A 15,681-nucleotide genomic window follows, 5' to 3' on the forward strand; every position below is an offset into this window, starting at 1 on the left:
AAAATTTTGTCTTGACACTCTTTTAAGTTCAACCTACAGTATTAATATTTTCTCCATCACTTAAGTCTGAACAGTCAATAAAATAAATCAAATTCTGATTTGTATCATTTAATGATTTCCCAAGGGTAAATACTCACACTAAAAATTTAACAATCAGCTCTCAGTTTGAGCTGTCTCCAGCACACCTCTGCAGCACAACTGCTGAAACACATAGCACAACAGCAAACCATCTGAAAATACATGGAATATTTCACATCTGTAGCTCTTCCCTCAATCTCTGTTTAAAAGAAAAATCTATTCTCTCATTCTCACTCCCCACTCCACTGGGAAAAAAGAAAAACAAAGTTCTTATAACAAATATGCATAGTCAAGGAAAACAAATTCAGTGACTATATACAAAAATATATGTCCCATTCTTCACCTAAAATCTGTCTCTTCTCTGTAATGGATAACATGTGTCATCACTGACCCTCTGAAATCATAAATGGTCGTTGTATTGATTATAGTTTCCAAAGTTGGTTGTTTTTTCAGTATTGTTATAGTCCAAATAAATCTCCTTCTAAAAGTCCTCAAAATTGTTTTTATTGATATTTTAGTATGAATTGTTCTTCTGGTTCTGCTTATTTCACTCTGCATCAGTTTACATGTCTTTCTTGACTTTATGAAATCATATATTTGCACCTTTTTTTTTTTTTGGCGGGACAATTGGGGTTAAGTGACTTGCCCAGGGTCACATAGCTAGTGTCAAGGGTCTGAGGCCTGATTTGAACGCAGGTACTCCTGAATCCAGGGCCAGTGCTTTATCCACTGCGCCACCTAGCCGCCCCCTGCACCTTTCTTAATAACACAATACAATATTGCTAGGACCTGGTATAGTTCCTCACACACAATAGGCCCTTGATAAATGCTTGAATTGAACTGAATTGTTTTATGTTATAAGAAATGTTTGTTTTTGGTTTTTGGTTTGTTTTGTTTTTAGTGAGGCAATTGGGGTTAAGTGACTTGCCCAGGGTCACACAGCTAGTAAGTGTTAAGTGTCTGAGGCCGGATTTGAACTCAGGTACTCCTGACTCCAGGGCTGGTGTTCTATCCACTGTGCCACCTAGCTGCCCAGAAATGTTTGTTTTTTAAAAAGAAACCTATCAGAACTTGAACATCTAATTTACTACTGTCCCGTTCATAGTTGTCACCTTGGAAGGCTGTATATTTATTCCAGTGTTAAAAAAAATTGGTGTGGATAAAGCATTGGCCCTGGATTCAGGAGTACCTGAGTTCAAATCTGACCTCAGACACTTGACACTTACTAGCTGTGTGACCCTGGGCAAGTCATTTAACCCCCATTGCCCTACAAAAACAAAACAATAAAAAAAATTGGTAAAACAAACTTTAAAAATAACCTTTAAAGAAAATCAATCCAGGGACTTTATTATATTACTCTTAATTTTTCTTTTAAACCAGAAAATGTTACCTATTATGATCAACCCCCTTATTCACCAAACTTAACTCTGAAAAAGTTTTGGCTATTCAAAAAATCATATTGACTCTTTAAAAAATGAAGATTTGGGGGCAGCTAGATGGTGCAGTGGATAAAACACTGGCCCTGGATTCAGGAGGACCTGAGTTCAAATCCAGCTTCAGACACTTGACACGTAATAGCTGTGTGACCCTGGGCCAGTCACTTAACCCTCATTGCCCCACCAAAAAAAGAAAAAATGAAGATGTCATCTCATTTGAATATTGAAAATATTCAAAAGTATGCATCAGTCTCTGCAAATAATGCTCAAAGATAGGTTTGTTTGTTTTTTTAATTTCATTAGTTATGGCATCATCTGGAATAAATATAACCTCTCAAGTTAACTTCATTGAAAGGGACATTTATTTGGATATCTAAATTCTAGTGTTTGGGCTTTAAAAAAATCATACATATCATTTTATAGTCACACCTTATATACTTTTTCCCATTAGGAATAAAGGCTGTTGCCTCATCTTGCTCATTCCTTTCTGAAGCCTCTTTGAAAAGATGCTGTAATCTCACAGATGAAGGGGTCCTTGCTCTTGCCCTCAATTGTCGGTTACTGAAGATAGTTGATTTAGGTGGCTGCTCAGGTATTACTGATGTGTCCCTACAAGCCCTTGGAGAGAACTGTCCATTTTTACAGAGTGTTGACTTTTCTGCTACTCAGGTAAATTATAATATTAGCTTAATATAATTACATTGTATATTTTATATGGATATATTTTATAGCTAGCATTTGTTCCAGTTTATAAGATTTATAAATTATTCTTTCATTTCCAATTTTTCTCCACTTTTAAGCTTTAAAAGAAAATGTGTTAATAGTTTAACTTCTAAAATAAATTTAAACAGAGGATATATGCAAATGATAAATTTTCTCAGCAAAATGAAATAAAATTTAACTAAATGATTTCTGGACAGCTAAGTGAGACAATAGATAAAGCACTGGGCTTGGAGACCATTAATTTAAGTTCAAAAATGACCTCAGACACTTATTAGCTCTGTTCTGTCCAAGTCACTTCACCTCTGTTTGCCTCAGTTTCTTCAACTGTAAAATGGGGATAATAACAGCAGCCACCTGTCAGGGTTGTTGTAAGATCAAATAAGATATTTATAAAGTACTTAATGGGGTTCTTGGCACAAAGTAGGTGCTATATAAATGTTTGTTCCCTTTTCCCCTCTTTCCTTTTTTTTTTGGCAGGGCAATGGGGGTTAAGTGACTTGCCCAGGGTCACACAGCTAATAAGTGTCAAGTGTCTAAAGCTGGATGTGAGCTCCGGTACTCCTGAATCCAGGGCTGGTGCTTTATCCACTACGCCACCTAGCCCCGCCCCCTCCTTTCCTTTTTAAAGAAAACATATCACTCGTTATATTCCATCTTCTCTATTTCTAACATAATTCTCTTTCAATCTGTCTAGGTAACTGACAGTGGTGTGGTTTCACTTGTTAATGGACTATGTGCTAAGAAATTAGAGGTAATTTAAAATCTATTTATGATGATTTTATTTATGATTGTTTTAATTTTTAATTTTTCAAAGTGGATTATTAGCTAAATGTCTTCCAGCAATTCATCCATATATCAACTATGGATACTTCCTGAGTTAAACAACCTCTGTCCTCCATGAGCAGAATGAATTTATATCATTTCCAGTTGTTGTGGGAAAGAACTATGAAAAATAGGTCCACTTTACTGCCAGAGGAAGTTATGATCAGTGAAACTTAGTATTCAAGTTTGAGGGAATCTGACTATAGAGAGGATGGAGTGTATGGGTAAATATCAAGTGTTATTCTTGAGAACTTGTCCCAGTTTAATGGTGTCATATTTTCTACCACAAGAATTTGTTTTCTTAACTTTCTCTCTTTGGATAACCACTTAGCAGAAGTCGTTTAGGAAGGTATTGAAAATAATTAGAATTTAGGTTTTACCTTTACTAGTTGATGTGGTAACTATTTCTTAAAATGAAAAAAAATTACTCTTAATCAGATTTTTTTTAGTAAAAAAAAAAAAAGAACCCTGAATTTACACATCAGTAAATACATACTAAATGGTTAGATCTGGAAAAGTGCCTCAGTAACTAAAAAAAAGAATCAGGAGTCCTATTCTCCCAAATCATAGAGTTTAGAAATACATTTTGTTGTTTCATTAATTTGATTTCCTTTTGACAAGAACCTGCTTAAAATACAGTAGATAGTTAAGGAACTACCTGGCTTTTTGATGACACTATTCCAGCTCACAGATGTGGACCATATAACTTCATATGATCGATTAGTCAAGTAATAAGCATTTATTAGCATCTACTATATGCCAGGTACTCTACTAAGCTCTAAGTATACAAGGACAAAAGTAAAACAGTCCCTTCTCTCCAAGAGCTTATATTTTAATAAGGGAGACACCATGTACAGGGTGGGCCTAAAGTCATGAATATTTAATAACTCCTTAATTTTTTGTTTTTAGATTACAATACCATAGCATTATATACAGTATATATAGGAAATGAATTTACATTATGTGTGAAAAAATCAAATCTTGTAAATGGCAAAAAATAAAGAAAAGATAATTTTCAAAAAGTTATTGGAACATCTGACCCCTTTGTGACTTTTGGCCCATCCTATACATACATACATACATACATATATATACATATACACACACACATACATAATAGGTACAAAACGAATGCCAAGTTATTTTTGGAGGGAGAACACTAGCAGCCGGGGATAATGAAAAGATCAGGAAGAGCTTTATTCAGGTGATAGTTGAGCTGAATTATAAAAGATAGTGACTTAGGTTAGTCTACTGCAACTTCAAATGGGACAATCCCATAAGCATGTTGCTCAGAATCAAACACAGATCAGAAACTTGCAGAACTCAAAACAGCAGAGCAGTAATCTCACTTTGCCTTGTATCAGACCACTGAAAGCTTCTAGGTCCCAAGTCTGAAGTGTCCCTGAGATATTGGTATAACACAACACTCAATATCCCAAGAAAACAGTAGGAACAGCCCAGGCATTTTCTCTAGAAGTGTGTGGAGCCAGGCCCTAACATAAAGTTTAAAGTCAAGAAGTAGACTGGGAAGAATGAGCAAATGAAATAAAAATGCTTCCACAAACAGCTATTATAATGACAGAGGACACTCAAGACATAAACTCAGAAGAAGAAAATGACTTCAAATCATCTGCAAGAAAAATCTCAAAGAAAAGTACAACTTGGACACAACATTCAATTAGAAATTTTGGGAGAGATGAAACAAGAGTTGTTTTTTTTAAAGTTTAAAAATTTTTTTATAAATGAATTAAGTGCTAGATAAAAAAAATTGGAAAAGAAATGAAAACTATGGGATAAAGAATTAGAAATTATTCTTAAGTTATCTCTCATTCATCTGTTTTCCAGGTCAGTTGCTTTTGTTGATATGCCTTACATTTTTCTTCTTCTTCTTCTTCTTCTTCTTCTTCTTCTTCTTCTTCTTCTTCTTCTTCTTCTTCTTCTTCTTCTTCAGTCTTTTGGCTTTGTTTTAATATTTCTTGTTGTATCACTGATTTACTTGCTTCAATTTGACCCATTCTAATTTTCAAGGAATTTGTTTTTTAGGCAAGGCTTTGTATGTTATTTCTAATTCTTTATCCCATAGTTTAAATTCAAGAATCAAGGAGCCACAATGAGGATTACACAAGATTTAGCAACCACCATTTTAATTAAGCAGGGAGTTTTAAGCCTTTAATTAAATAGAAGACTTCTAAACATTCTGGATGAAAAAACCAGAGCTGCATAGAAACTGAAATGTTAACATATGAGTCAAGAGAAACATAGAAAGGTAAACATGAATGAACAATGATAAGGAACTAAACTAGGATGAATTTTTTATATTCTAATATGAGGAGATGATATGTGTTTCTTCTCAGAACCCTATCATCATCAGGGATCATAGGAGTCTAATTAGACAGAAGACTTGAGAGGGGTTCTGCTATATTTTGATAATCTTAAAAGAAAAATGGAGAGATGAAGAACAATATATGGGAGCACAGGGGATGGTAGAAGAAGGATACATCATTTTATATACTTGGCGTGGGCAAGTAGAGGCCTATACAGACAAGGGGTAGGGAGAGTGGGTAACAATTGAACCCATTCTCATCTGAACTGGTCAAAGAATACACACAAGCACTCACAAGCAAGCACACACACACATACACACACAGGTACAGAAATGCATTTCAGTAAATAGGGAAACAGAAGGGAAAGGAGAGAAAGGAAAGAGGGAGAGTAGTTTAAGGGAGAAAATAGTCCTAAGCAAAACAAACTCTAAGGTACTTAAAAATTATTTAGAACAATTCCCTTTGTAATAGCAAAGAATTAGAAACTGAGGAGGTGCCCATTAATTGAGGAGTTGTTGGCTAAGTTATGTTATGTAAATGTGGTATAATACTATTGTGCTATAAGAAATTATGTAGAGGAAGGGAACATTTCAGAGAAACCTAAGAAGACTTTTATAAACTGATGCAGAATGAAATGAGTAGAACCAAGAGGCCATTTTATACATTAACAAAAATATTGTAACACAAACAACTTTGAAAGACTTACAGATTCTAATCAGCATCATGACCAACCACAGTCCCAGAAGACTCATGATGAAACATGCTTTGTGTTTACTGTTAGAGAAGTGAATGATTCAGAATATGAATTGAGATAATTTTTTTACATATAATTAATTTTTTTTTTTTTAGTGAGGCAATTGGGGTTAAGTGACTTGCCCAGGGTCACACAGCTAGTAAGTGTTAAGTGTCTGAGGCCGGATTTGAACTCAGGTACTCCTGAGTCCAGGGCCAGTGCTCTATCCACTGCGCCACCTAGCTGCCCCTACATATACCATATAGAAATTAGTGTGCTTGACTACTCATGTTTTTACCTTGTTTCATTGCACTTTCTTTTTCAGTTAGGGAAGGAAAAAAAGTGAATTGGAAAAAAATCTTAATTTATAAATTAATTTAACTTATACAATTTTTAAAAATTAAAATTTTAAAAATTAAAATTTTAAAAATTAATTTGATTGTAAAGAACATACAGAAGATGGAAACAAAGCCAGGCAACAAAGATAAAATATGAGTGTGGTACAGTTCTAGACAAAAAATATAAGGAATGCTAAAAGATCAGAATGAGCTGAACTGTCAGGGGAAGCTAAGCAGAACAAAAAGGTCTGTTAAAGGTTGTTTTGGGAGAAAAAGAAGGAACAAAGAAGGGCTATATCCTTTGCTTGGGATAGAAAGAATATAGTACCAGTATTAAACCTGGGAAATGACAAAGCAAATACAAACATTATTAATAAATACACATTTTTAAACAATTTTAAACTATGGCAAATAAACTAGTTATAGATCCCAAATTATTCACTATGATCAAGTTGCATCTATATCATAGGTGCAAGGGTGGTTTAACATTAGGAAAATAACACAATCATTAAAAGCAAAAGCCTTCCAAACCATGTGGTTTTTTAAAAGTTTTTTATTATTTCCCAGTTAGATATAAGGATAGTTTTCAACATTTGTTTTCATAGGATTTTCAGTTCCAAATTTTTCTCCTAACCTCCCTTCCCTCCCTCCTCCCCAAGATGGAAAGCAGTCTGATTATAGGTTATATATGTACATTCACATTAAACATATTTCTACATCAGTCATCTTGTGAAAGAAGAATCAGAGCACAAGGGAAAAGCATCAAAAAAGAAGGAAAAATAAACCAGTCCAAAAGTAGAAACAGAATGGTTCAATCTGCATTCATAATCCACAGTTCCTTTTTCTGGATGTTCAGGACATTTTCTATCATGAGTTCTTTGAAATTGTTTTGGATCTTTGCACTGCTGAGAAGAGCCAAGTCTATCACCATTGTTCATCACACAATGTTGCTGTTACTATGTACAATGTTCTCCTGGTTCTGCTCCTCTCAGTCAGCATCAGTTCATATAAGTCCTTCCAAGTTTCTCTAAACTCCTTCTGCTCATTGTTTCTTACAGCACAATAGTATTCCATTACATTCATATACCATAACTTATTCAGCCATTCCCCAATTGATGGGCATCCCCTCAATTTCCAATTCTTTGCCACCACAAAGAGAGCTGCTATGAATATTTTTGTACATGTGGGTCCTTTTCCCTTTTCCGTGGTCTCTTTGGGAAAAAGACCCAAAAGTGGTATTGCTGGGTCAAAGGACACGGCTTTATAGCCCTTTGGGCATACTTCCAAATTGCTCTCCAGAATGGTTGGATCAGTTCACAGCTCCACCAACAATGCATTAGTGTTCCAATTTTTCCACTACTTCTCCAACATTTATTATTTTCCTTTTTTGTCATATTAGCCAATCTGATAGGTGTCCGGTGGTACCTCAGAGTTGTTTTAATTTGCATTTCTCTAATCAGTAATGATTTAGAGCATTTTTTTTCATATGGCAATAGATAGCTTTGATTTCTTCATTAGAAAACTGCCTGTTCATATCCTTTGACCATTTCTCAATTGGGGAATGACTTGGATTCTTATAAATTTGATTTAGTTCCTGATATAGTTTAGAAATGAGGCCTTTATGAGAAGTACTGGCTATAAAAAGTGTTTCCTAGCTTTCTGCATCCCTTCTAATTTTGGCTGCATTGCTTCTGTTTGCACAAACCCTTTTCAATTTAATGTAATCAAAACCATCCATTTTGCATTTCATAATATTCTCTATCTCTTGTTTGGTCATAAAATGTTCTCCTTTCCAAAGATCTTATAGGTATACTATTCCTTTCTCTCCTAATTTACCTATGGTATCACCTCTTATGTCTAAATCATGTATCCATTTTGACCTTATTTTAGTATAAGGTGTCAAATGTTGGTCTATGCCTAATTTCTGCCATACTATCTTCTAGTTTTCCTAGCAGTTTTTGTCAAATACTGAATTCCTATCCCAGAAGCTGGAGTCTTTGGGTTTATCAAACACTACATTACTAGTGTCATTTACTACCGCATTTCCTGTGCCTAGCCTATTCCATTGATCCTTCACTCTATTTCTTAGCCAGTACTAGATAGTTTTGATGACTGCCGCTTTATAGTAAAGCTCCAGGTTTGGTACCGCTAACCCACCTTCCTGTGAATTTTTTTTCATTATTTCCCTGGATATTCTTGATTTTTTGTTTTTCCAGATGAATTTTGTTATTATTTTTTCTATCTCTATAAAATAATTTTTAGTTAGTCTGATTGGTATGGCACTGAATAAGTAAATTAATTTGGGTAGTATTGTCATTTTTACTATATTAGCTCTGCCTATCCATGAGCAATTGATATCTTTCCAATTATTTAGATCTGATTTGATTTGTGTGAAGAGTATTTGGTAGTTGTGTTCATAGAGTTCCTGGGTTTGTCTTGGCAAGTAGACTCCCAAGTATTTTATATTATCTACCATTACTTGAAATGGAATTTCTCTTTCTATCTCTTGCTGCTGGACTTTGTTGGTCATGTATAGAAATGCTGATGATTTATGTGGATTTATTTTATATCCTGCTACTTTGCTAAAGTTGTTTATTGTTTCAAGTAATTTTTGAGTTGATTCTCTAGGATTCTTTAAGTATACCATCATATCATCTGCAAAGAGTGATAGTTTTGTTTCCTCCTTGCCTATTCTAATTCCTTTAATTCCTTTTTCTTCTCTGATTGCTAAAGCTAACATTTCTAGTACAATATTAAATAAGAGACATCTTATTTATTTCTATTTTATATTATATCTTTATTATTATTATTATTATTATTTATAATGGACATCCCTGTTTCACCCCTGATCTTATTGGGAAGGCCTCTAACTTATCTCCATTACGTATAATTCTTGCTGATGGTTTTAGGTAGATACTGCTTATTATTTTAAGGAAAGCTCCACCTATTCCTAAGCTCTCTAGTGTTTTTATTAGGAATGGGTGCTGTATTTTGTCAAAAGCTTTCTCTGCATCTATTAAGATAATCATATGATTTTGGTTAGTTTCTTATTGATGTGGTTGATTATGTTAATAGTTTTCCTAATGTTGAACCAACCAACCCTGCATTCCTGGTATAAATCCCACCTGGCCACAGTGTATTATCCTGATGATCACTTGCTGTAATCTCCTTGCTAATATCTTATTTAAGATTTTTGCATCAATATTCATTAGGGAAATTGGTCTATAATTTTCTTTCTCTGTTTTGGCTCTGCCTGGTTTTGGTATCAACACCATATTTGTGTCATAAAAGGAATTTGGTAGAACTCCTTCACCTATTTTTCCAAATAATTTGTATAATATTGGAAATTGTTCTTTAACAATATAATATTGTTCTTTAAATGTTTGGTAGAATTCACTTGCTTTTTTGGGTTTTTTGGTTTTTGGTTTTCGGGCAAGTGCCCAGGGTCACACAGCTAGTAAGTGTCAAGTGTCTGAGGCCGAGTTTGAACTCAAGTCCTCCTGAGTCCAGAGCCGGTGCTTTATCCACTGCACCACCTAGCTGCACCCCCCCCCCTTTTTTTTGTTTTTTGGGTAGAATTCACTTGTAAAGCCATCTGGCCCTGGAGATTTTTTCTTAGGGAGTTCATTAATGGCTTATTCAATTTCTTTTTCTAATATGGGATTATTTAAGGATTTTATTTCCTCTTGAGTTAACCTGGGCAGTTTGTGTTTTTGTAAATATTTATCCATTTCATTTAGATTGTCAAATTTATTGGCATACAGTTGGGCAAAACAGTTCCTAATGATTGCTTTAATTTCTACTTCATTGGTGGTAAAATCACCCCTTTCATTTTTGATACTGGTAGTTTGGTTTTCTTCTTTCTTTTTTTAAATCAAATTAACCAATGGTTTATCTGTTTTATTTTTTTTTCATAAAACCAGATCTTAGTTTTATTGATTAATTCTATAGTTTTCTTGCTTTCAATTTTATTAATTTCTCCTTTAATTTTCAGTATTTATAACTTAGTATTTAATTGGGGATTTTTAATTTGTTCTTTTTCTAGCTTTTTAAGTTGCATGCCCAATTCATTGATCTCTTTCTCTTTTTTATTGATGTAAGCAGTTAGAGATATAAAATTTCCCCTAAGTACTCCTTTGGCTGCGTCCCATAGATTTTGGTATGTTGTCTCATTATTGTCATTCTCTTGGATGAAGTTATTGCTGATTTCTATGATTTGTTGTTTGACCCACTCATTCTTTAGAATGAAATTATTTCATTTCCAATTAATTTTCAGTCTACCTTTCCATGGCTCTTTATTACATGTAATTTTTATTGCATCATGATCTGAGAAGGATCCATTTACTATTTCTGCCTTTCTACATTTGACTATGAGGTTTTTGTGCCCTAATACATGGTCAATTTTTGAAAATGTGCCATGTACTGCTGAGAAAAAGGTATATTCCTTTCTATCCCCATTTAATTTTCTCCAGACATCTATCATGTCTAACTTTTCTAACATTCTGTTTACCTCTTTAACTTCTTATTTATTTTTTGGCTAGATTTATCTAATTCTGAGAGGGGAAGATTCAGATCTGCCACTGGTATAGTTTTGTTGTCTATTTCCTTTTGTAACTCATTTAACTTCTCCTCTAAGAATTTGGATGCTATACCACTTGGTGCATACATGTTTATTATTGATATTACTTCATTATCTATACAGTAGTATATTATTTTGATAATTACCACTTTATAATACAGCTTGAGATCTGGTTTGGCTAGACCACCTTCTTTTACAGTTTTTTAAATTGACTTTCTTGATGTCCTTGACCTTTTGTTTTTCCAGATGAATTGTTATTATTTTTCCTACAACTATAAAATAATTTTTTGATAGTTTGATCAGTGTGGCACTGAATATCTAATCTAATTTTAATTGCTTTAATTTTATTTGTATAAAAGCTTTTAAATTTTATGCAAACAAAATTGTTTGCTTTATCTTCTGCATTTCTATCTCTTGTTTGATCATAAACTCTTCCCTTATCCCTAAGTCCAAATCATAATTTCTTCCATTATCCTCAATCTATTTATGTCACATTCTATTTCTGTCACATATCTATGTATCTATCCATATATCTCTGTATGTGGTATGAGACATTGATTTATTATTAATTTCTGCCAGACTTTCTCAGAATGTTTTCCCCCAATAGTAAGTCCTTACTCAGTAGCTAGAGTCTTTCAGTTTATTGGGAACTATAATACTGTATTCATTTGCTTATTTTTTTGTTTGGTTGGTTGGGTTTTTTTTAAGGCAATGGGGGTTAAGTGACTTGTCCAGGGTCACACAGCTAGTAAGTGTCAAGTGTCTGAGGCCGGATTTGAACTCAGGTACTCCTGAATCCAGGGCCAGTGCTTTAACCACTGCGCCATCTAGCTGCCCCTCATTTGCTTATTAATGTTGAGTACATCATAAGTTCTACTAATTAACCTCTGTTTTTAATGGGTATCTAATTGTTTTGATGATTTTTATTTTATAATATAGTTTGAGGGCCAGCTACCCTGGAGTCAGAAAGACTTGAGTTCAAATCCAACCTCAGACACTTACTAACTGTGCAACCCTGGGCAAATCACTTCACCATTTGCCTCAATTTTCTCATCTGTAAAATGAGCTGGAGAAGAAAATGGCAAACCACTTCAGCATCTTTTCCAAAGGGGTCATGAAGAGTCAAACATAACTGAAACAACCGAACAACAACAAATATAATTTGAAATCTAGTACCACTAGGTTCCCTTCTTTCCCATTTTTTTTTCACTTTTGCATTGAGATTCTTTTTGCTCCTTAGAATAAATTTCATGATTTTTTTTCCTAGTTCAATAAAATAATTCTTTGGTAGTTTAATTTTTATGATCTTGAAGATGTACAAATATGTCCTTTTTGGCACAACTAGTTTTCTATCAATAATTGAATATGTTAATCATTATGTCTGCTTTTTTCATTTAGAAAGGTTATATATACATATATGTATAATATCTTATTTGTGCCCCATATCTATTTATGTATGAATTACCATTAATGCAAGAGTATATAATTAGATTATAAGTTTGTATGGTTTTAAAAACAGTTTTGAATGAAGTCAATAATGGCTGTAAACACTTATTGCTGACTGAATATTTCATTGGGATTAAGTTCATTAGTCTGTATGTACACACATAGGAAGAACTGCATAAAGTAATTGTGCCATATTTATATTTACTTATAGTCTTAACTTTTATTAAATAAAAAATAGAAGTAAAACCAAGAAAGTACTACTATACCTTAGCTTTTATTGAGGAATTCATATACACACACACACACACACACAAATTACCATATTTGATTCTACTTCATTTTTCCAATTTTGTCATTGTTCTTATTTTTGTTCCTTATAGGAAATTCACATGGGGCATTGTGTAAATCTGACTGATGGTGCTGTGGAAGCTGTTCTTACTTGCTGCCCTCAGATACACATTTTACTCTTTCATGAATGCCCTCTGATAACAGGTTAGTTTGTTATTGTATGAATGCTTATTTATGTTGACTTTCAGGAATAATTAATTTGCGTTTTTCAAGTTTTGTAATAAATTTTTGTCAAGTTTACATGTAGTATTAGAATTGGGACCCAACATTTGTGTCCTATAAAATAGTTAAATAAGTTGGAATAAATGGTTTTTGAAAGCTTAGTCATGGAAAGAAGCTCAATTACTGTATTTTACTCTTTAATTAACTATGTTTTGACCATTTTAGCTACAGTTATATCATATATGTTCTATAGATTGTCTGAATTAACTCTGTTTTGTCCTATTCAGTAAGACTTTCTTGTGCCTAAATATATAGAAAATCAAAATCAAAAACAAAAACTTGAGTAGCTGGGGTCACAATGAATATTAGTTGGCTACATGATACATGTGTAACGATTGGAATGACGCCACCTGCTGGAGACTTACTGTAGAAAAACTCCACCATGAGGTGAAGGTCTCTGAGGGCAAGACCATGCGTCTTTTCTTTGGTGTCAGGAAGTGATGTTTGCTTGTGGGAGGAAGAAGGGGGAGCCTGGCGCTCTGACTCACTTTCTTTCCTGAGGACTCTGGTGGAGAAGGGAGCTACAAATGTGGTCTCCCTTTAATAGATAGAGGAATCTAGGCCTTTCTCTCTCTCTTTTCTGAATTCTTATTCTCCTTAATAAACATTTAAAAGTCTAACTCTTGCTAAAGCTTATAATTTATTGGTGACCACTGTGGTAAAAAAAAAATGAAAGTTTTTTAACAGTCAGTTAGGATAACTGAAAGACACCAGTTTTTGAAGGACCACCCTTTCGGGGAGGAGACCAACGGCATGAGCTACACATGCCAGTCCGCCTGCTACGCACGCCAGACTGCCTGCTAAGCACTCGACTTCCGGGGTGCGAGCTTAAAAGGCAAGGAGAGAATGGAAGTGGGATCTTTTTCCTGCTCTGCTGGTCTCCTAACTGCGCTGCACAGACAGACGCTGACTGGAGTTCCACTTGGCCCAGCTCGCGGTTAGCAGCAGCACGCGCTTGACTCGGTCTCTCTCTCTCCCCAAAGGTGGCCTTGGGCTTTTGGTGAGTTTTATACGGAATATAGACTAAGCTTAGACTTAAGACGATTTGTATTGTATTTCTACTTTCCTATCCCTCTAATCAACATCACCTGGTAACTACCATACAATAAAAGCTCTAACTAGAAAACCACAAGCTTCTTCCATTTACTAGTCTGGGAGATAAATTAAGGGAAAGGTTAAAGAGGGGAGATTTATGATCTAATATCCAATTTTAAATCTCACACCACTCATTCGATTTTAGACAGACTAGCTAGAATTTTAGCCCTTCACATATGATATATTAAAATTAAGTTGATTCATGCCTACAGTGCTTTTATTTTGACAACTAAACTTTATAATGTCAAAGTCTCATTATTATCACAATTTAGTATGATGGGCAATCTGTCCAGGTCAGTGTCATGTCAAAGTCATGTTAGCTTTGGACTATTTGGAACAAAAAAGTGTCAGTCATTAAATATTTTTTAAGCACCTGCTAGGTGTTAGATACCATGCTAAGTGCTGGGATTACAAAGAAAAGCAAAAGACAGTTTCTGTCCTCAAGGAGCTCATGATCTAATGGAGGAGACAACTTGTAAACAACTATGTTCAAAATATATAAAAGATAAATAGGAAATAATCAACAGAGGGAAGGCACTGGAATTAAGGGGGAATTGGGAGAGGCTTCCTATATAAGGTGGGGTTTTAGCTGGAATTTGAAGCTAGGCAATCTAGGAGTTGAAGATGAGGGAGAACATGATAGCCAGTGAAAATGCCCAAAGTTGGGAGATGGGATGTCTTGTTCCTTAGAACAGTAAGGAGACCATCATCACTAGATTGCTGAGTATATGTTTGGTGGTGGGGTGGTGGTATTAATAAGTTGTAAGAAGATTGGAAAAGGTGTGGAGGAGGGAGGATAGGTTATGAAGAGTTTTGAATACCAGAGGATTTTATTTAATTCTGGAGGTGATAGGAAGCTCATAGAGTTTATTGAGTTGAGGGGGTTGACATGATTTCAGAAAATCGCTTTGCTTTAGGAAAATCACTTTGTGACTGAATGGAGGATGGGTCTTGAATGGGGAGAGACTTGTGGCAGGCAGACTAACCAGAAGGTTATTAAAGTAGTTGAGTCATGAAGAGATAAGGACCTATATCAGAGTGGTGGCAATATCAGAGAAAAAAAAGGAACATATTAAAGAGATATTACAAAGCTAAAATGAACAGGCCTTGACAATAGATTGGATGTAAGAGTGGTGAGAGAGTTAAGAGTCAAGGATGACACCTACATAGTGGAAAATATTTACTTTTGCTCTTATAAATCCTATTAAATTAAAGAAGTATGTATAAGATCCTATGTAGGCTGATAGGGTGGCTCCAGTTAGCTTCCCTGATTAGCTAAGTTCCTATTTTTGTTCTTGCAGAGCTCAGCTGACAAGCTAAGTTGCTCATTTCTATTAAAAGTCTTGCTGTTTATTATAAATTTTTAACAGTTTAAATTATGGTAAACTGAGACACAAAATTCCAAGCTTGATCAATTTATTAGTAAAGTATAAATTTACCAGTAAGCAAAGCTAAGACCCCATCTGAGGGGACTCCCTTTTATAATTTTGGGGAGTGTAGATCAAAGAACAGGACTTTGTACGTGGGGAACAAGTTA

General features: G+C 34.4%; 1 protein-coding gene across 2 annotated transcripts in view; it reads left to right on the top strand.

The window, feature by feature from the left end:
• Positions 1-15,681, top strand: part of AMN1 (antagonist of mitotic exit network 1 homolog) — an 83,125-nt gene that overhangs the window by 35,182 nt on the left and 32,262 nt on the right. For both annotated transcript variants that reach the window (XM_043968880.1, XM_043968881.1), the window contains exons 4-6: positions 1,966-2,183; positions 2,932-2,988; positions 12,860-12,971. In XM_043968880.1, the coding sequence (XP_043824815.1) occupies positions 1,966-2,183; positions 2,932-2,988; positions 12,860-12,971 (387 nt within the window). The remainder of the gene's footprint in view (positions 1-1,965; positions 2,184-2,931; positions 2,989-12,859; positions 12,972-15,681) is intronic.

This window comes from Dromiciops gliroides, chromosome 5, assembly GCF_019393635.1.
Source record: "Dromiciops gliroides isolate mDroGli1 chromosome 5, mDroGli1.pri, whole genome shotgun sequence".
Lineage (NCBI taxonomy): Eukaryota > Metazoa > Chordata > Mammalia > Microbiotheria > Microbiotheriidae > Dromiciops > Dromiciops gliroides.